This window comes from Pagrus pagrus, assembly GCF_965226575.1.
Source record: "Pagrus pagrus genome assembly, chromosome: 14".
NCBI classification, from domain to species: domain Eukaryota; kingdom Metazoa; phylum Chordata; class Actinopteri; order Spariformes; family Sparidae; genus Pagrus; species Pagrus pagrus.
Window position 1 is genome coordinate 11,111,358 of NC_140198.1, and position 20,806 is coordinate 11,132,163.

General features: G+C 40.4%; 1 protein-coding gene across 1 annotated transcript; it reads left to right on the forward strand.

Moving 5' to 3' along the window:
- Nucleotides 1-4,589: 4,589 nt before the first annotated feature.
- On the forward strand, nucleotides 4,590-6,002 carry pou4f3 (POU class 4 homeobox 3; the record flags this gene model as incomplete). The annotated part of the gene is made up of 2 exons (XM_084374172.1): nucleotides 4,590-4,709; nucleotides 5,067-6,002. The coding sequence occupies 2 exons, from the start codon at nucleotides 4,590-4,592 to the stop codon at nucleotides 6,000-6,002; spliced, it is 1,056 nt and encodes a 351-aa protein (XP_084230298.1).
- Nucleotides 6,003-20,806: the final 14,804 nt, after the last annotated feature.

Below are 20,806 nucleotides of genomic sequence, written 5' to 3' on the forward strand. Positions count from 1 at the left end.
CTTTTTTCTTTAACTGTTTGAATGTTGTGTGTTTGTGTCTGGCTGACTGACCCCTCAGTTGACGTAGAATGGAAAAGAGGCTCAAAGTAAACTTAAACAGAAGATCTATCTGATTTAACACATCAGCATAACTTAATGCCACTTTTATTCTTATTTTCATTGATTCTAGTACAATATTGCATTTAAATTGCAATTCAATTATAGCCAGATGGCTGTAAAGAAGACTGCTCCTCTCAGTTACTTACGTATTCTTTAGTTCCCATCCTTGAACGGCACAAATGACATATCTAAAATTGGCCGAATTTCAATAGGGTACCCTCATGGACCTCTTCATGTTTTTTTGAGTCCCCACATTGCACCTCTTTACTATAAGTCACCACTGGTGCTGACCTGTTCATCAGGAACAATTTGGGGTTCAGTATCTCGGCTCAAGGATGCTTTGGCATGCAACCCGGGGACTCTGGGATTTGAACCAGTGACCTTCTGATTGCTGGACAACCCGCTCTATCTCCTGAGCTACAGTCAGCCTGTTTATCAGTTTGCTTACATGAATTAAAAACACAGCACTTAATCACCTACGCCACCAGGATAATACTCTGGTAGTTATCATTGCTGCAAAACCTGTAGGTTCACATGTATCATAGGCTACGTAATATATTGACATATCTACAAAATTTATCATAACATGTTTGCATTACATGGTTTATGACCTGACTTTCTTATCTTTAGGTAGTAGTGGAGTAACAGGCGAGGCTGCGTTTCAACATTTGTAAGCGTCACATCACAGGATATTTTTAAGGGGACAGTTTCCAGTCTGTTTGCAGCAACAAAAAAAATTAAATTTTTCACGGGAAGTTGAGAACTCTAAAGCTGTGTTTGTGGCAGGAAAAACAAGCTCGGGACATCTCCAGCTGTGTTTGTGGTGACTAAAACAGATATATTAAGCCTAAACATGATGTTTTCCTAATCCTAAGAAAAGGGTTTCTATGCCTAAACCTAACAAGATCATAAAAACAGCGTAGGATACAATTTAAAATTGGGCCTAAAGAGACATAAAGTTGCACCATTAAGTTTAACATGTAAGTGTGTGTGTTTTTTTCTGGCAATTGAGTTGTCCCACTTCATTATTTTCGTACAATAGGACACACTGAAGTGCATTATTGCTTCACAGACAACCAACACTGTTAGTAGTTGTGCACTGATGTAGAATGGCAGTTTATGATGAGCTGAACAGTGTTACATTCACATGTTTTGGTGATTTGAGCCAATCAGAAACATGGCAATGTAATAATGAAATGAACCTCAACCAATCAACGTAACTACTACTATTATGTTATTCTTACTACTTCTGTGTAGGTTTTAGGGACAAATATAAGCCAATAGGATCAAAATAATCCAATACCTTCCATTGTGTCTGTTCTATGAAGGCAAATAAAACCATCATTATACACACAGACACTCGCATTGACACCCATGCCCCCAAACAAATCCCAAAACATCACAGGAAGAGACCTCTGACGCTCAGTTTAATTACAGCACCCAGCGACTACGACATATTAAAATATCACTGAATAATGCATGAGCGTTTCTTACTTTAGGAAGTCAAGTGAAAAAAACACTCAGAGTCTGTTTAGTTTAATGCAGGGACTCTCGGCTCTCCCCGGGGGAAGGGATTTCAAACTGGGGGCCCGGGCGGGCGCACCGCTCCCGGCAGGTCCCGTGGCGGCCTTGTGACTGCGAGGTGAGGGAACAAGTACTGGGGGAAGTGGGCTCTATGGAAGCCAAAGTCTGCCATTAATTTTTGATAATAGGATTATTCATAAAATTTGACCAAAAAAATCATAACAATAAGTCTATGATTATTAAAGAAGCGGATGTTTCTTTATAGAAATGACCCCTCAGTGGGTGGAGGAGTGAATGCGGGCACAGCACTCAGGTCATCCTGGTGGCGTGTATGCAGGCCAGATGGAGGGGAGGTGAGAACAGAAGAGCCGCCGTCACATTTAGCCACAAATACGACAACACTCTCCATAAAACAGGTCAGAAGCAATCTTCAGAATATGACGAGCGCAGAGGTGACAGAGTTGTGAACATACGAGTGCTGAATTATGAATGGCCCCAGCTGTAGGACAAAGGCTGAGAAAAGGGACTTCAGGGTTTATTCAGACCAACATCTCATAAATCCAGCGGGATTAAAACACACAGCTTCTCACATGTGGCCTTTTCTGGGAGGTTCAAGGCTCATTTGTCGTTTTACAATATAGGATTGTGAGTTTTAGTCCCCTTATGATAAACAAGGAAAAATATTTTTTATAGTGGAGTGTTGAGGATGAGTTCAGGAGTCTCACTGCGTGAAGAAAGAAGCTGCTCTGCAGTCTGGTGGTACGGCAGCGGATACTTCTGTATCTTTTGCCACAGGGCAGCAGGGTTTATGAGTGATATATGTTTGTGTTTTAATACATTCCTCATATATTGGTCCAGTAATTCAACAGATTTAATCTGTGATTAAAAGGTATCAATCAAACTTTAAGAAAAAGCAAAAAAACAAAACAAAAAAACTAAATGTACACTTTAAAAAAAGTTGATAAAAGACAGCTTTTAGCTTTAATATTGCATGAGATCCTTTTTATTTTTTTGGCCTTTTAATGTTTAATTAGGGATGATTACGCGTATAAAAACAATCAAATTATTATAAATACCAATACAAGCCTGGACGTTCTGAACAAACACATTACAAACACATTACAAATTTTGGAACAAACTGTCACTAACAAACGCTAACATTAATGTTTAAGAACATAAAACAGCAAACTTAGAATCTGCTCAACACGATGCATGATGGGAAATGTGAGCCATCCTTGACTCTCAGCTTGTCCTACACTCCACAGTCAAGTGTCGTCACAGTAAAGCTTCTGACTAGTTTGTGAATAAACGGCTAAGAAGTTGATAAACACACATTTATTCAACGTTTATGTTGTTAAAACCTCCACAAGTACAGAAGATATCTGTCAGTTAACAAACATATCTATGCAACTACACCACACCAGACTACAGAATCAATACGTCTTTAAGAGTTGATCGTCACTAACTTTATCTAAGTTAATAAATAAGTTTTATTTTATATAGGTAATTATTAACCTTGGATTCAACATTTTTCAATTAAAAAACTTTGCGGAAGTATTAATATGACGGAAAGAAATTCATTTTCCGTAAAAAAAAAATTGGTTATTCAAAGTTACAGTTTTTTCATGTGGTTTTACATTCAACATGTCAATTCACAGGCTATATCTGTAATTGTATTGATATTTGTGTGTTTGAAAAATACAGGGAAAATCTGTAGAATTGTTTTGTTATTTCTTGTTATTATTTTGTTATTTTACATTAGACGTGTAAAATCAAGGTCTTTTTTGTAATTTGGTGAACAGTTTGTGAATTTAAAAAAAATGGGAAAATCTGTAAAATAAATGGGAGAAAAACCAATAAAGTTATTATTTCTTTACAGTGCATCTTCATCATGTTCGGCAATATCAATACCAGACGCACAGATCCCTCTCCAGTCTGCATGCAGCTCTTAAACTTATCTCTCCATGGCCTGCAACAGGTTTTGCGTGGTGAGAAAAAAAAGAGGCCTCGGCTGTTTTAATCTGTGTAATGAATAAGAACATGCCAACGTGGTAATGGATGCCTGCCACCGTGCTGCTAAATTATTCAGAGTCTGGGGAACCAGAGAGGCGGCCGACAGGATCGGATGGACCCGCTGTGTCATCGGTGCGCCTCTGGCCGCCTGGCTCCTCTTTCGGGCCCGTCCAACCCCCGGCTCCGTGAGCTTAAACCGGGCGGCCACATGAGAAGCCTTGTATGGAGGACTGAGCTTTCACATGGGCGGAGAGGAAGGACGAGGACCTCGGGTCAGCTGGTCAGCAACCTGTAGGCCTGAGATACTCGTCAAAGCATGTGGGCCGAGAACCAGAACTGCTGTTTCCATCTGTGCGTCCATCTGTGGAGCCGGGCGGCGCTGCGCTGTCCGTGGTGCTGAAACAAGCGGGTGGCGCTCAGGTTTTAACGCTGTTTTAAAATCTACATGTGCGAATATAATCGGCCCCACAAAGTGTTTCAGCTAGTGGAGCATTGTTGACATATTGAACACATGCTGAACAAGACGAGATGTGCGTAATCCTCCAACTCGGGCCCCGTTTATTTCCTGGAATTAACAAAAAAAAGTTGTATAAAAGAGGTTTACGTCATAAAAACGATTTTAACTCATTGTTAAACTTCACCAGTCATCAATGAACAACGTTTTAATATAATATTAGAGTGATTCTGGTCGCGTTTGTTCGACGCCTGCGCACTGAGGACTCCATTTGCAACCTGTAAGTTGAGCAGAGGAGCAGGTGGGAGGGGAGGAGGAGGGAGGCTGAAAGAGGAGGAGGAGGAGGAGGAGGAGGGGAGGAAGAAGGGGGACGCCGGGAGGCGCTGCCGGTGTGAGCTGCTCAGTCTGGTGAGGGAGAGCAGAGGAGCTGTGTAGCTGTCCGCTCCCCGGCGTTCATGTCAGGGGCCACACTGCTTGCGAGCTGCGTGCAGGGAGGAGGATGATGACCATGAACGGCAAGCAGCATTTCTCCATGCACCCGGCTCTGCACGAGCCCAAGTATCCCGGCCTGCACTCAGGCTCGGAGGGCATGCGCAGAGTCTGTCTGCCCGCCCCGCAGGTACGTTCAGGTCGGGGGGTGAGAGGAGGGGAAGAATATCACACTGGAAATGTCTGTAAAGTTGATTTGACAGGACTTTGTTCTCTATCCGCTATCTCTCCCTCTCTCTCCCTCCCTCTCTCTCTGGTCTGTCTGTGTCCCCCCCCCTCTCCAGCCCCCCCTCCTCACCCCTCCTCTCTCATCCACATGTCTATTCAAGCAATGCTCTTGCTTTCATATTAATTTTTATGACTTGCGCTTTGAGGAGGGTTCTCTCCTCTCCTCGGCGCTGCTTGCCTTTGGAAAATGTTTTTTAGATCCTGAGAGCTGCCTGACAGAATTCCCCACTGACTCCAGTATGCGCACTCTTGCTTGCAGCTGCAGGGCAATATATTCGGAGGCTTTGATGAGAGCCTGCTGGCACGGGCAGAGGCTCTGGCGGCTGCTGACAGCATTGTCTCTCACGGCAAGAGTCACCCGTTCAAACCAGACGTGACTTACCATACCATGAGCAGTGTCCCCTGCACCTCAGCCTCCTCCTCTTCCTCCACCACCGTGCCCATCTCCCACATCCCCTCCACCATCGCCTCCCACCATCACCACCACCACCTCGGACAGACTCTGGAGGCCGGGGACCTCCTGGACCACCTCTCCACCAGCCTGGCCGTGACCGGGATGGGCGCTCCGGAGCCTCCCGGGATGACCACGGCGGCGCACCACCACCAGCACCCTCACCACCACCTGCAGACCATGGGGCAGCTGCACCAGGCGATGGCCACCATGGCGCACCCTCACTCTCTGTCGGTGCACGGCGGCATGGCGTGCGTCAACGACGTGGAGTCGGATCCGAGGGAGCTGGAAGCGTTCGCCGAGCGCTTCAAGCAGAGGAGGATCAAACTCGGGGTGACCCAGGCGGACGTCGGGTCGGCGCTGGCCAACCTCAAGATCCCAGGAGTGGGGTCTTTGAGCCAGAGCACCATCTGCAGGTTCGAGTCCCTCACCTTGTCCCACAACAACATGATCGCGCTGAAGCCGGTCCTCCAGGCCTGGCTGGAGGAGGCGGAGGCTGCGTACCGGGAGAAAAGCAGCAAGCCGGACCTTTTCAATGGGAACGAGAGGAAAAGAAAGCGCACGTCCATCGCCGCGCCGGAGAAGCGCTCTTTGGAGGCGTACTTTGCCATCCAGCCTCGGCCCTCCTCGGAAAAAATCGCGGCCATCGCCGAGAAACTGGACCTGAAAAAGAATGTGGTTCGAGTGTGGTTTTGCAACCAGCGGCAAAAACAGAAACGAATGAAATACTCTGCGGTGCACTGACTTTCACACATCATGAATAAAATAGCCTACTACATTTTTGATCGAGTGATTAATAATAGCCTCAGTAGCCTAACTAACAGGGATTTATCAGCAGCTCCTCACGTCTCGTCTTGGATTATCTCCAAAAAGACTTTTTTTCCCTCCCCTTTCCATTTGGTGTCACTCACTCTTCGTTGTCGCACTTTTTTTTTTTCTCTCTCCCTCTCCCAAGTTTTTGTCATGAATATGTGGACTTCTAAATGATTGTGTTGATGTTGTCGATCATGTATCTTGCACACTAAATACGAACTTTCCAAACCCTGACAGTTTGTCACATTCAGGGATGTTAGCTCACCTTTTAAAAAAACAAAAAAACAAAAAAAGAGTTTGGAGGTGAAAGAAATGATGATTTTATGGAAAGATAACTATTTTTTTTTCTTTTTATTCTGTAACGTTGGTCGAGATCAGAGTTTATGTCCTTCACATCACTGGCTCACATGTGCAGAAGTTCACCATCACACCTTTAACTGTGTTTCCACTTCTTTATTATTTTATTCCATCTACGAATGTGAGTTCATGCGAGAGGTTCAAACCACCTTTTATTTATTTATTTATTCATTTATTTTCTTGCAAACGAATCTGCCCTCTCCATGAACTGTGTGATGGTCATTTACGCACAAATATGAATAATTACCGTAATGCTTTCACGAGGCATGACACACTTGAGTCTGTTGATCTTGAATTATTTAGAAAAAATGGAAAACGACACCGTCATGTATGAGGCACATCCGTGTGGCTTTGGCTGCTGCTATATTTTAGTATTTTGATGTGAACATGTTTTGTTTTTTTCGGAGCATTACAGGTGAGCTATATATTTATTATATAGCCCAGATATATATATATAAATATATACATACAGTATATTTAGAGCTACGTCACCTAATTTAAGTATTTATTATTTCCTCACTCTTGAGTTCACTTGGAAAAAATAAATGTGTGAAGTTTAAACTTAATAAATTATTGGTTATTTTCTAAAGATTTCTCTGAAGCAGCGACTTTATTTTTTCGTGCTGTGTTTTAATCAAGTGCAGAATATATCAGACTCATCACGAGGGGTTGTCTTCTTTTTAAAAAACTTGATTTTCTACCTATCCAGTGGTCGATAACAGCACATATAAATATATATCTCTGTTTGTTTTATGTCAACTCACCCGGTTGTTTTATTTATGACTCCCCAAAGCTCTGCTGGGATTAAATATGTATTGTCGTACATGATATGAGCACCACAGAAAATGAAAGGGCCTCCACTTTCACAGTAGTTTTCACACGGCGGAGCGCAGGAGGACGTGCGTCCCCACACGCTGCCTAATGACCCCCCCTCCCCTTTTTTACCCCTCTGCCTGTAATTAGCGCAGTTTTTAATTATGGATGCCTTCGTGTCACCGGGTTATGTCGTGTGCAAGCATGGGGTTTGAAATTATTAAGTAATGACGATGCAATATTAATTATATATTGGTATAAAACGAGGTAATGCGGAGGAGTTGGGAGCAGAAGTCTGACTCTGGGGAGAGACCGGACACAGCAGGTTCACCGAGGGGGGGAAAAAGGAAATTTAAGTTTTTTATTTTGTATTTTTTTTGGTTGAATAAGTGAGTATTTCCTCCTTTTATTATTTTACAATATCATGTATTAAATGTGTAAATACGGGCCTGTTTTTCATGTCGTTTCTATTTTTTATTTCAGCGGAGAGAGGGTATGTGTCGCATTTTAATTCTTCCGTGCATCTTCGTAAATCCACTGGAGGCCCAGTTTGCTAAAATTAAATTTTACTCGCAATTCCTAAATATTGTCCGCGTCACATTCTTCTCCTAATAATAACAAACATTTCTTTTTTAAAGACATAAATAAAAATTTGAATAAATAAAATAAAAAGCTTCCTCTCACTGCCAACATGACCCGCGGGTGTGTTGAATTTCCCACCGAGACTGTCGGCGGGGTTGTTGATCGATACACGGAAGCGTTTGTGGCTCTTATTAATATTCTCTTTGATGCCGAGCAGTGATTAATAATAATTTAAAGCCTTACTATTTTTTTTTTTTTTTTTTACATTTTTTTGTAAGAGGGGGGAGGAAGGCGAGATAAAAATGTGAATTGTGGTGTCACATTTATTTGTGACGTAGAAGAAGAAGTTTCGTCATCAAGAAGTGTTGTCAAAGCGTCTGATGAGGACGAGGGCCTCAAACGCACCACGTGGCTGCTGCGAATGAGGTGTTTCTGACGTAAATGTGAGGTAACGAAAAAGAAAAGGAGCGTGGACCGTGTGAATAATTGATCTTTGTAATACCCCATATTGATATCATAACGTAGTCGCTGTGTGGTAAGTTGAGCTGAAGGCTTGTGAGCGTTAGCGGCATGTGGCGACTGAGGGCACTTCAATTATTCAGCAGCAGCTGAAAGGTATATTGCGTTTTCTCATGCAATAATGGAGGTGCGTCGGGCCAATTTGTGCATTATGTTTAATATGAAAACTCCTTCTGAAGCGAAGCGAATGCATTTTTTTTTAAATGACAAGAATTTAGGAGCTAAAGATTGTGTTTTGGAGAGAGGGGGAACATTAAAGGTGCACTATGTAGTTTTGGGGAAGACATTTCAATCAGAAGAGAAAGATCTTCATTGACTGAATAAACAAACTGACCTTAAAGAACAACACAATTTCATACTGTTTTACTTTGTTTATATGTGGCGGACCCTGCCACCATTCTAGCTCCAAACAGTGTTCTGGGGACCTTATTTTCCTCTGAGAACTGCTTATTTATTCAGTAATGGAAAAAGAGTTATTATTAATATTGTAAATAATACAATTCTGACTTTGAATTTCTACATAGTGCCCCTTTAAAAAGATGACAAATATAGAAAACCAAAATAAAAAAGGAGAAGAAGGAGAGATAAAAAGAGGAGGGAAAGAAACAGAGATGTCTGTGTTTGCTTGAGCTGTTTTCAAGCAGGGATGACCATTTTTGACAGAATGAGGCTCCGTCTAATTGCCGAAGTACGCACGCACGTACATATGCATGTAGTCCCTCACACGTACACATACACAGGGTGGCTGTCATCTTTGGGAGCAGAGTGCGGGAATGTGAGCGGAGGGGTGGGAGCCCCAAACACCGCCAACTCAATAATTCATCTGATGCCAGCAGCAACAAATGTGACCAGAGCGATGGGAGACAGCTACCTCTGCGCTCTCTATTAGTCACCTTCTATTATCATCAGAAGCCAAAACCTACTGCTCGAGTCTATACACATACCTGTGTGCAGCACACACACACACGCACACACACACACACACACACTCACACACCACAGGGAGATTGTGTTACTCTCACTGGAAACTCGAGGACAGGGTGATGGATGTCCTTTAAAGGTATAGGAGGAGATGCTGTTCCTCTCTCCTTTCTCTACACGTTGGTGTGTGAATCCACATCATGTGTGAGTTTCTATTAAGACGAACAGCTGTTTGTCCCACTATAATTAATTGTGATGTGAGAAAAATAGAAAATTCAACCCAAATAAACGAAAAATTGCAACATAAAGAAACGTTCAGTTTTAACGTATCTGGTGTTTTTCAGAAACGTACTTGGCTAGTATTCATTCTGGTTATTGGGTCGACTGTATCGCACAATTCTGATGTATCTAAATGTTTTCCTACTCTTTTAATAAGGTCAAAGGGTTTACATCCCACTAGAAAAGAAAGAAAGAAAGAAAGAAAGAAAGAAAGAAATTTACTTGTGGCATCAAGTAGTGCATTACAAGGCATAAGTTAGAGTACTACTAATATCCAATAACACACATCCATATGTGTACACATAATTCATGTATTCACACTGTAAATACAGACACAAATCTTTATGCAGCTATATAAACCTTGTACATATAGATATATAAACACTGCCATACATAATTATTTGCTGGTTTATGCAGATAAAAGTAAAATAAATAAATAAATAAAATGTATATATCCCTTTAATTGACCTTATCGACTTGGTAGTATCAATTCTCCAGCTGTCTCCGTGACTCGAACTGTCCCACCCAAGTTCAAAAATTAAATTCTGCTCCTTAATAACATCATTCGAGAGGAAACGATGCTTCAAATCATTTGTTTTCTCTTCGTAGCTTTAGATATAGAAGCGCTCCCATCAGAAAGATGATGCTGTTCAAGTATTTCCCTCCTGCATCGTCCCCTAAATACACCAAACACTAGGATGAGAGGAAAGCTGGAAATATTATTCACAGAGCTTCACTTTTCAACTTCAACCCTGAATAATACTTCTTCCTCACAATACCAACATAGATAAAAGTCTGATTCTTCATCTTCCTCATTAAATCTACTGTTGGAAATCCATTTTTTCATATATTAGGTAAATACCCGTAAATTAACTTTAATTGTAAAGTTCTAATAGTGACATCAACGGTGGTTGTGTAGATGCTTGAAAAAACTTTTTTTGCAAACTTTCTTTAATATTTCTCTCTTTTTTTTTCTTTTTTTTTTTTTTTTTACTAAATTTAGAGTGAAAACTGCTAAATTTACTTCATACTGTACTTTGCAGATTAAGATATAAAGACCTGTAATACTACACAATAAGTAAACTGCCAAACATCACATTAATTAACTCCAAAAAATAAAACTGCCCAGCTCCGCCTCGGCCGGCCTCAACATTAGACTTTACTTTTACTTTAATACTTACTGTAAATTTTGCTGATAATACTTTTTTTTCAAACTTAAAGAACAGTTTTGAATGCAGCACTTGGAGCATTTTTACAGAGATGTTTAACTAAAGTCAAAGATCTGAATACTTCTTCTGCTTCTGATGGTGCAATAGGCAACCAGGACAGATTGGCACAATAGTGTCACATAGTGGTGAGATAATTAGTCAATGAACTGATGAATCCCTTCACAGAAAACAAAAACAATTCTGAGTCATTTCTCAGTTCCAGCATCTCAAATCAGAGGGTTTTCTGTTATTCTCATCATTATAAAATAATATTTGGATGTTTTGGTCTGGATGGGCCTGCGATTAACATTTTTCACTATTTTCTAAATTAATTATGAATAAAAATAATATATAATGGAATGAAAATGAAATAATGAAGACAGTGTTCCAGTACTTTCAGTATTCATAAGTTTGTGACTGAAGAGAAATCTTGGCTCATGTCACTTTTACTTACTAATATTATCAAATAAACCCAATTGATTATTAATGAGTGAAAAAAAAAACAAAAAAAACCACTTCTTTGTTCTGAAATATCAACACCCTCCTCCTCACGCAACATCATTAATCTGTTATTATTTCACTAAGCGTCAGCTCTGCAGAGAGATCAGTGAACTTCTGTGACGGAGAAACATTTAGAGTCTCATAGTCTGTGTGTGAGGTCAAGCTGTCTGACGACCGAACACACCATGCATTATGCAGAGGCTATTGAGATGTGCACACACACACACACACACACACACACACACACACACACACACACACACACACACATGACGGGACATGAGCACAGGCAGAGAGATCCTTCCTCTGCAGCTGTGATCAATTGTGTTGTTTTAGCATAAATTAATGATATTTGATCATTCAGTTTTTTTTCTTCCTGCAGAAGTCTGTAATTTTTTTTAATCCCAAAAATACAAAATAAAAGCATGGAATTGGAAAGGACAAAGGAGGGACGCTGTATTAGAGACACTCACAGAAACTCACTTATAGGCACTTGTTTAATTCATTCAGCGGGCCTGAAGAACAGTATTATACACCCCATTCATTATTCAAGTCCTCTCCATTATCAAAGTGCCCAGAGAAATAAGATTAACCCAGCCAGAAATAACTCACTGTGGCGTGATTTTTTTTTCTACAAAGCACTTAGCTGGTCGGGTGCAGGTCTGCACACAAACTCAGATTAGAGTATATGAACGTATAATCACCGTACAGTCTGCTGAACATAACAATCCTCTCTAAGAAAATGTGGCTGTGGTGTAGTGAGATGGGGGAAATGAGGAAGAAGGAAAGAGGAGAGGAAAGAAGTGTTAGAGGAGGAAGGAGGAAAGGGAAGAGAGAGTCAGAGAGAGAAGATGAAAGAAAAAAGGTCAGGAAAAGAAGGGATAGAGAAAACTATCAAGGAAGGGATGAAGGAAGTAAAATAGGAAGTAGAGGAAGGGATAAAACGCAGGGATGAAATGAGATGGTAGGAGGAAAGTAAGGATAGATGGAAGGAAGGAAAGGAAGGAGGAAGCGGGAGAGAAATGACGTGAATGGGAAGAAAATAAAAAAGAAAAGAGAGAATCACGGAAAGAAACTGACTAAATCCCTGACGGTCCACATGGCTGTCATCCTGACTGTCTGGATTTAGCTCTTTTCATTTCCAACTTGATCATGTCAAGGTGAGTGCGTCCCTGCCGGCCCGGACAGCCTGAAACTAAACTCCTGTGACAGCAGGAGCACCCAGAGGACCCACGGCCATGAGAGGAGGGGTGGTACGAGGAGGCTACGCCCTCCTACACAGGAGGGGGACATCGTCCAATCAAAGCCATGTCCACTTACACACTGTTAATTAGCTCTTCACTCCGCCTGCTTTGAATAACAGGTATCGCAGTATGGTCTTTAAATCCTGGCAAAAGACTGAAGGATGAGAGCTGCTTCTTTTCTTCTATTTCATTTTCAAAAATACAGATGCAGCCTTGGTGTGACGCTGCCACCAACTGTTAAGTGTCTCTGCTCCTCCACAAATCCTAGAAAATATATTAGAAAATATATATTTAATAATTTTGAAGACAGGTGAGAACAACAGCAGAGGGCAGAGGAAACAAATTATATTATAATATAATGTGGGAGGAACCTATACAATAGCCCTTTTTTGAATATTAAAAGTGCAGTACATGCTGTGGAAAAATAGAGCACCTTGTGTTTTTTGTAAATACAGAAGAGGATTAGCGCCATGGACGTAAAAAAAAAAACCTAAAACATTGCGTGAGTGCCGTCTTGGATGCCCTATGGTAGATAAAACATGATGAAGTGCCTTCTAGAGTCCCCCTACAGTTCACTGTAAATGTATCTTGTGAGTTTCTGTGTGCTGGTACACCACCACATACAGCTGGTTCCCCCCTTTTATTTTGCCCCTGCCCCTCACACATCCTGAGTCCACCACTGCAGTAGACTAGTAGTGTACTAGTAGAGTAAATGCTGACACCAGTACCTAAAAGAATAACAATACAATAAAAAAAGATACATTTAGGGAAATAAGTAACCTAATATACAAAATAAATACTATAAAAGGTAGTGTAAACAATGATATAATCATATTCTGACATTAAAGTCAGAACTTTGGCTCTAATCATCTTCCATACACCGAGCAATGTTATTACAACAACAATTATTCTGCTAAAGAAGCATATATATCATAGTTCATAGTAAAATAATGGAAGAAAGGAGTGCTTACAAAGTCAAAAACACTGGATGGGAACATGTTTGTTGACAGTACTGTGTATGTTCTGCATTTCTGATCGCCTTGAGGGTGAAAAACATGTAAACAGGGACGTGCAAAGCAGCTCAGTGCTGACACGCAGCGCCACTGCAGACCCACATACAGACTGAGGGCACACTGGGAAAATAACAATGGCAGCGCTACGTCTTCCCCTCTGTCTCTCTCTCTCTCCCTCCACGGGGCTGTGCTTTTGAAGACAGACATGAAAACCGAGCCAGGCCACAGTGGGGCCCCTGAAGGAGGTCCCCTGGCAGATGCAGCCACCCGCTCCTCCCCTCCCCTGCTCCCACTGGCTCCAGGCCCTGAAGACAGCCCCGAGGCTAATCGACCAAGAACACAATAAAAACGCAGCAGAGGCAGCTGAGTGCGTATGTCTGCGTGTGTACGGATCAAGAGCGTCACAAAATTATATTTATCAAGTCGCTCTGAAGATCCTGATCCGCTTTTACACAGGGATTTTTTTTATAGCATGCTGGTGAGAAGCGAAGATCTGAACTCTTGTTGTGAGATGCAGTAAGTGTCATCAGCGTGATACCTGCTGGATCCTATCGGAAGAGCAAAGCCGGTGTGATAGAGTTCAATAACAGGTCAGGTTATATCGCCTCAGGGAGATTCAGACTCATCTGCATACTTGCAAACATTCCCACATGGGGTTTGAACTGGTAGCCATGAAAACAGATCTAACACAAATCTTGTTATATCCTTTAAAGAGGCCACATGATACTACTGGTAACACTGATTCTTTGAAATTAAACTGCTTCATTAGAAAACATAACTGTCAAACTTTTGAGGTTGGAGCTGGTCCTGATGAACACTGTTAGCAGCCTAGCAGCTCATACCCTGGGCTGTTAGGACTCAACATTCAGAATTTTATATATTTGATTGGCTGAAAAACAGGTGGATGCAAATCTCAGCACGTCCAAAATCTAGTTTGCTGAGTGATTTAATACATTTTAAATGTCTTAAACACTGTCAGCAGCTCAAAATCTGGGCTGTTAGGATGCCAAATAAAGAATTTCATATATGCGATTGTCTTACTGGCTTAAAAACAGGTCCAAATGTGTTTTCCCAAAAATGTAGGTCAATAATGAAGTAAATGACGGTGTCTACTGTAACCCGCCTTGTCCCCAGCACCAATTTATAGATTGGCTCCCCTCACTAGGAGGGTGCACACATTTTACACATTTTAGATGAAAAATAAATTAACTATACACTTAATTGTAGCTCCTACACTATCAAAGTAGGTTGTATTTGCCACATAATCTAATGTTAAACTGAAAGTGAGTGGTGGAACACAATCACCTCCTGTATTCTTAAAAATGCAAAATGGTGCTAGGATCTCTAACTTTCTGCGCCCCACCGTCCCCAACGTGCTCAGATAATAAAGCATTCTACCTCACAAAAAAAAAAAAAACAGGATAAACAATGCTATTATTATTTTCTTTTTATTGTGTATTTTTATATAATTGCACAGTGACCTTTTACTTAAATGCACAGTATGTCATTTCTGCCACTCGGGGTTTCTCAATTAAAGCAAAACAAAAGACGTCAGTAACGTGGGATCATGGGAGTTGCTGTCTTTATTGTTAAACAACCACAGTCTATCTACCTCTATCTCAGACGAGGTCATGCTTTAAAGTTTTATCCACGCTACGTTACTGCACGCTCCTCACTCTGACTCTCTCCCTGATGTCATAGAGACAGACGACCGAATGAAACACACCGTTAACTTGAGTGAAATTATGGATTTCTTTCTTGTTTTTAGACATTTTAATGCAGAAATGTTACAAGTTTTTTTATCTCTGTTTACCAGTCTGTCATCTTCATGTAATGTAGTGACCCACTGAACGAGCAGAGGTTCGTCTTCAATTACAAAAACTGATCTATGAATTTATTTGTCCTTTGACGTCCTTCAACAGAAGCATGAGAAGGAAGGTTCAACAAAGTATTGGGAATATTCCAACAGTTCTATAAAAAGCGCTGTTGAAAAGGAGAGTGATTCTCTTTATTTAGTAATGAGGGAGCCACGGTTCAGTAGCGCACATACACACAGCTGAACGCCACACAGAGACCCAACCACCACCAAGAGCAAGCCTCCCCATAGCTCTCACATTGCATCAAGTCACTGAGTGACGGGTACATTGTCCAAGGCAAGGGGGAAAAGAGTGGTGAAAAATGTTTCTCTCAGAGAGCTCCTCAGTCAGTCGGCGAAGCAGCTCACCACAGCCAGGCGGAGAGCAGCAACACAAATGTATTTCTGGGGTGCGCCGATTGGTTGAGTGCACTCCATGAACGCAGGGTTCTTCAGAAGTTCTTTGGGGGCTGAATGATTTACAGAATCATCAATATTTGAGCGATCATTTGAACTTCTAAACGTTTATGCATCGCTATTTCTGCACACACATAAATAACAAAATACTGTCATCATGTGGTGGTTCCCTCCGGTCCTGTTGAAAAGTAAATGATCAATGAGCGGTCATGAAGGTTGTCCAAAGATTTCCTGTTTTTTTTTTTTGTTTTTTTTAAATTTGTATTCTGGACTACTTAAAATCATCTTTGTATAATACATTTTGAATTCATTGAAATTTGAAACTTCCTTTTTCAATAGCTGCATGACGACTATTAGTTGAATAGTACGGAAGCTCATTGCCAGACAAACGGAACAATATCATGTCACAACCAGAAAAATGTTATTGTTACAAGATGTTTTCATGCTTTATCAAGGTATTTTCACAATACTGTGAAATACAAGCTTATCGCGTTTTGGGCTGCCACTATATCAGATTTTCACTGCAGATTGTCATGGCCAAACGAATTTACGATAGTGATATTATCACAGTCTCTTAAAGTTTTGTTTACTATGTGTTTTGTCTCTGTTTTTAGCATATAAATTACCCCCAAAATCTGAGTGCAGGGAGGTGAAGAGAGTCTGTAACCCATAAAAAGGACAATTACTATCAAACTAATCAGTTACTAATGCAAAAGCAGCCAGATGAACTCATAAACAAAAGATGATGCACAAGGCCGAACATCTTTGCTGGATTATTCACACAATATCATCATATGTGTGTAATTAACACAATATCAATGTTTCATTTTTTAATATCACGGTCATCGTTATATATTGTTATCATGTTATGACGTGATATGTTGTAGCTTGAAACGTTTAACATCATGACAAGATAAATAATATATTTGTTCTATTGTTTTGCGCTGAATTTGTATGATGTAATAATGTGACAATATCTTGTTGTGAGTGAAAAAAAACTGTTTTTAACGATAAACTTTTTAAGTCTAAACATGACACTGATCTGAATCTTTATCTGGCACGGCAGCAATACATACATTTAATATCTTCACATGTGAAAGAGCACACTTTCAAAAGTCAGCCAGCAGCTTAATGACACCAGTATTCATACTGTGAGATGACATGCCTAAATATGTTTATTGAGGCGCTTTTCCATGAAATTCAATTAAAACGACACATAACGCAGAGCATTTCCATTCATGACAAGTTTTATTTATTTTTGTATTTCAATGCTGTATGATACCATTACAATAAATATGCTACTCAAATATGTTTAACATAATAGCTCAATAAATTATATTAAATACAGGACAACAAATAAATAAACAAGCTAACTCTAACCTCTTAGCCTGTATTTGGTTGCATTTGGCTCAGACCACAATGTATTCCATATTAAAATGAAAAAAACATATTCTTGGTGGATTTCCATGTAATTCAGGGGCTGCTACTTCTTATATGTCCCGTGGAAGTTTCTGTGCTGGACACAGTGCTTGACATGTCCCAAAAGTTTGGATACTGGAACCTCCACACTTGTTGTCACCCCCTGTCGTGTGTTTTCACACTGAAAGACAAAAAAAAAACCATGTCAGACCTGTGTAAATGCTCCTCCACTGTCACTCTATGTTCACGTTTCATTTGTTTTTCGCCAGTTTAAAGAAAGATTTCTGGCACATTTGTCAGAAGAAACCGACTCTTACGTTTCTGCCAATGTTAAACGCCTGCAGGGTTCTCACAAGCACCATCTTGTCCATGCTATTACAGAAGTCTTCATGCTTATTAAGCAGGATCTTTTGCACTTTGCAGAAGAACTTATCCTGTATGGGACATAGACAAAAATGTATAAGCAAACCAAAAGGCTCAACAGCAAAAACACATGCTGCTAAAATCCTCAAAGAAAAGATGAGTTTATATTATTCTTAGAATTTTGCTCTATTTTCTTATAACTTTCCCAGACAAAGTTTGGAAAAACTTTTTAATATGCACAACTGTGTTTAGGGGAGCACACGTTATTGTTACGACCATGTAATGGAATCAACCAAAAGGATTTAAAATCTTATATTAACTTCTAAACCAACACAAAAATACATCAAATAAACCAGCCAGGCAAACACAAACTCTGTAGCTTCTGTTGGCTGCTTTGAAACAGATCTTATTATGTTTTTACCCTCCAGTTACTGTGTTTGGTGCTTATTTGCCCATCAGAAAATAAATGTATAGATTAACACAAACACACACAGGACACTGACTGTAATATTTCTGGGAATTATTTATATAAATATCTGAAATTTTCACTGCTCTTTGGCAAAAAGCTACATAAATACAAGAACAATTATTAGTGTACTGTTATTTGTTTCTGAAAAATACTCAGAGCTCTTACTAAAACTAATGTTTCAAAAACACTCACCCCACATGGGTCCTCGTCTTGAGTCTTCTCCACAAAGATATCCTACAGCACATATTAGAAAAATGAGTTTGATATGGACTTCAGGTACAGTAGGATGTTAATAAGTGGAAGAACAGTTGTATTAATCAGAGGGGTTCTTACCTCAGTGAGAGATTTCCTGCATTTCTCAGCCTGCTCGTATATCGCTCTTAGCTTTTGCCGATTTACTTCAGGCTCCTTAATGTTACGAGGACTGACAACAGCTGGACTGACCAGCAGAGCCACGGCAGATATCAGAAGAAGCATCATCATCTTCATGACACAAGCTTGTTGGTTGTTGACCTCAAGATGGAGATATTTCAAGAAGCCCCTGAACTCAGCCTGTTCTGAAGTCTCGACTGAGAGCACAAGATTTATACTTGCTTGGCCCACGCCTTTGCTGTGATGTTCCACTCATCACAAAGGCCAAGCCATCAGTCTGCAGCGCAAGATCAGATGTGACTGATATTTGTGTGGTTGATGAGCAAATTCACACATTTCTCTGAACTCAGTACAGTTAAACTGCTATATCAATAAGCAATCACTTACTGAAAGTCACCAGAGAACGTCAGAAATTATAGCCTGGTTGTTTCGCGAGTAATTTCTCATCAACTGTCACAGCAGAGCATAAAACAAAGGACCTGATCAGTGGCGGTTCTAGCTTGCATGACGCACTGGGGGATTTTTTTACTATTATTATTGTTTATTGTTATATTGAACTGTGCTTTGGCTGCTGTGATGCACACATCTCTTCGTTTATGAGACTAATAAAGACTAATTCTGATTCTGAACCCCCTGTTTCACCGCTCCCTCGCACCAGTAGGGAGAGCTGAGGTCCAGAGCTGAACCTATCTGCCCCCCCCCCCCCCCTTCCCCTTCTTACACAACCTCTGCATGTGAGACTTTCTCAGCAGCAGACGCAGCTTTACAAAACAGAGGGCAAACAGCAACATGACATATTGACTCGACATGTAAATGAGCAATACAAAATTTAAGGCAGCTGATACGGGTCGGCACCGGGGTTGATCCGCTGAGATGAGATAAGCCCAGAAGTGGCTGCTACAGAGCCGGTTACTGTGGGCAACTGTCTGCTTTTTTGCGGGTGCTCATGCTACCCCTCCACAAATGCTACCCTGGGTGGCTGCCTGTATTGCCCATATGAGAAACCGCCACTGGACCTGATATACAGAGAGACAGCTTAACTCCAAAAAATAATAATTGATAAATATTATATATAGACACAAAAGATAGCTTTTCAGATACCCCACAGCTCTTAAAATAAAATCTGGCAGGTAATAAAAAAGGAGTAAGAATTGTAGGAGAAACTAAAATATCATTATATGCTGACGATTGTAGTCTTTACTAGTTACTTTTACCTAGTGTCACTTTATGACCTATTTGCACGACATGGAATTTAAGCAAGGTTCTTATATTTACAGCTGACAAGTTCATGTTTAAAAGCACAACTACAGTTATAATTTGTAGTTATGAGAATAACAAAAAAGGCACACTTCCACATATGGATTATAAATGTGATCTATATTCACTCAAAGTAAGAAAACTGCAATGGAGCGAGAGCATTCAGATGTTTTATCTCAACATCATTCTGTAGAGGAGAACAAAGACTTCCTCTTAGACCACTAATAGCTGGATTAACCCATTCCCTCCCACTTTCTGTGCTTTGAGTGTACCCAATTGCCTTCAAGTGCCTTCATGTCAGATTATTTATATAATGTAGAACTAATATTAAGTTCTATGTTAGTTAAACATGTATTGTGTTGTACTGTAGATTCTGCGTTACAATGACAGCGACAACAATTCTTATCCGTGTTGTATTGCTACGCAACAAATACATACACTGATAAAAATTGTTTAAGTGGAGCTGACGGGGGACTCCTTTCCTGAATACTAAGAAGCATTTTGTCTTATCTAGCCTTCTGCAGAGAAACTTTTACTGTGGTTTTAAAGCAGAAGAGTGACGGCAGTATAACCAACAGAACTATCCAGAGGCCCATATATGGCTGAATGTATAGAGACGACTTAGAAAGTCAGCATAAACGACAGAGGCAGAATAATCCATCAATTCATCTGACCTCCTGCATCTTACTTACATCATTTAATATAATTTCAAAGGGTATTAAACCTCAAGGAAGAACTGTTACAAATAGATTAGTGCTATATTTGTCATTAAAAAAAACCTTGGACTACTCTTCTAATGAACAACCACAATTGGATAATTTTTAAGATACAGCGTTATAATCCAAGTCTCTAGGGAAAAGCAACATGAAATTTGTCAATAAAGTCATTTATTGTTGTAGCGACGAAGGTTTTACAATGAAAAGATCAAATCAGTTATCAATAGGTTCACCTTTGGACCTCAGCTCTCCCTACTGGTGCGGGGGAGCGGTGAAGCAGGGGATTCAGAATCAGAATCAGAATCCCTTTATTAGTGCCGCAAATAGGGAAATTTGTGCGTCACAGCAGTCAAAGGACAGTTCAATATAACAATAATAATGGTAAAAAATAAACAATGTAGTAAAAAAGTAAGAAATAGAATCGTATATA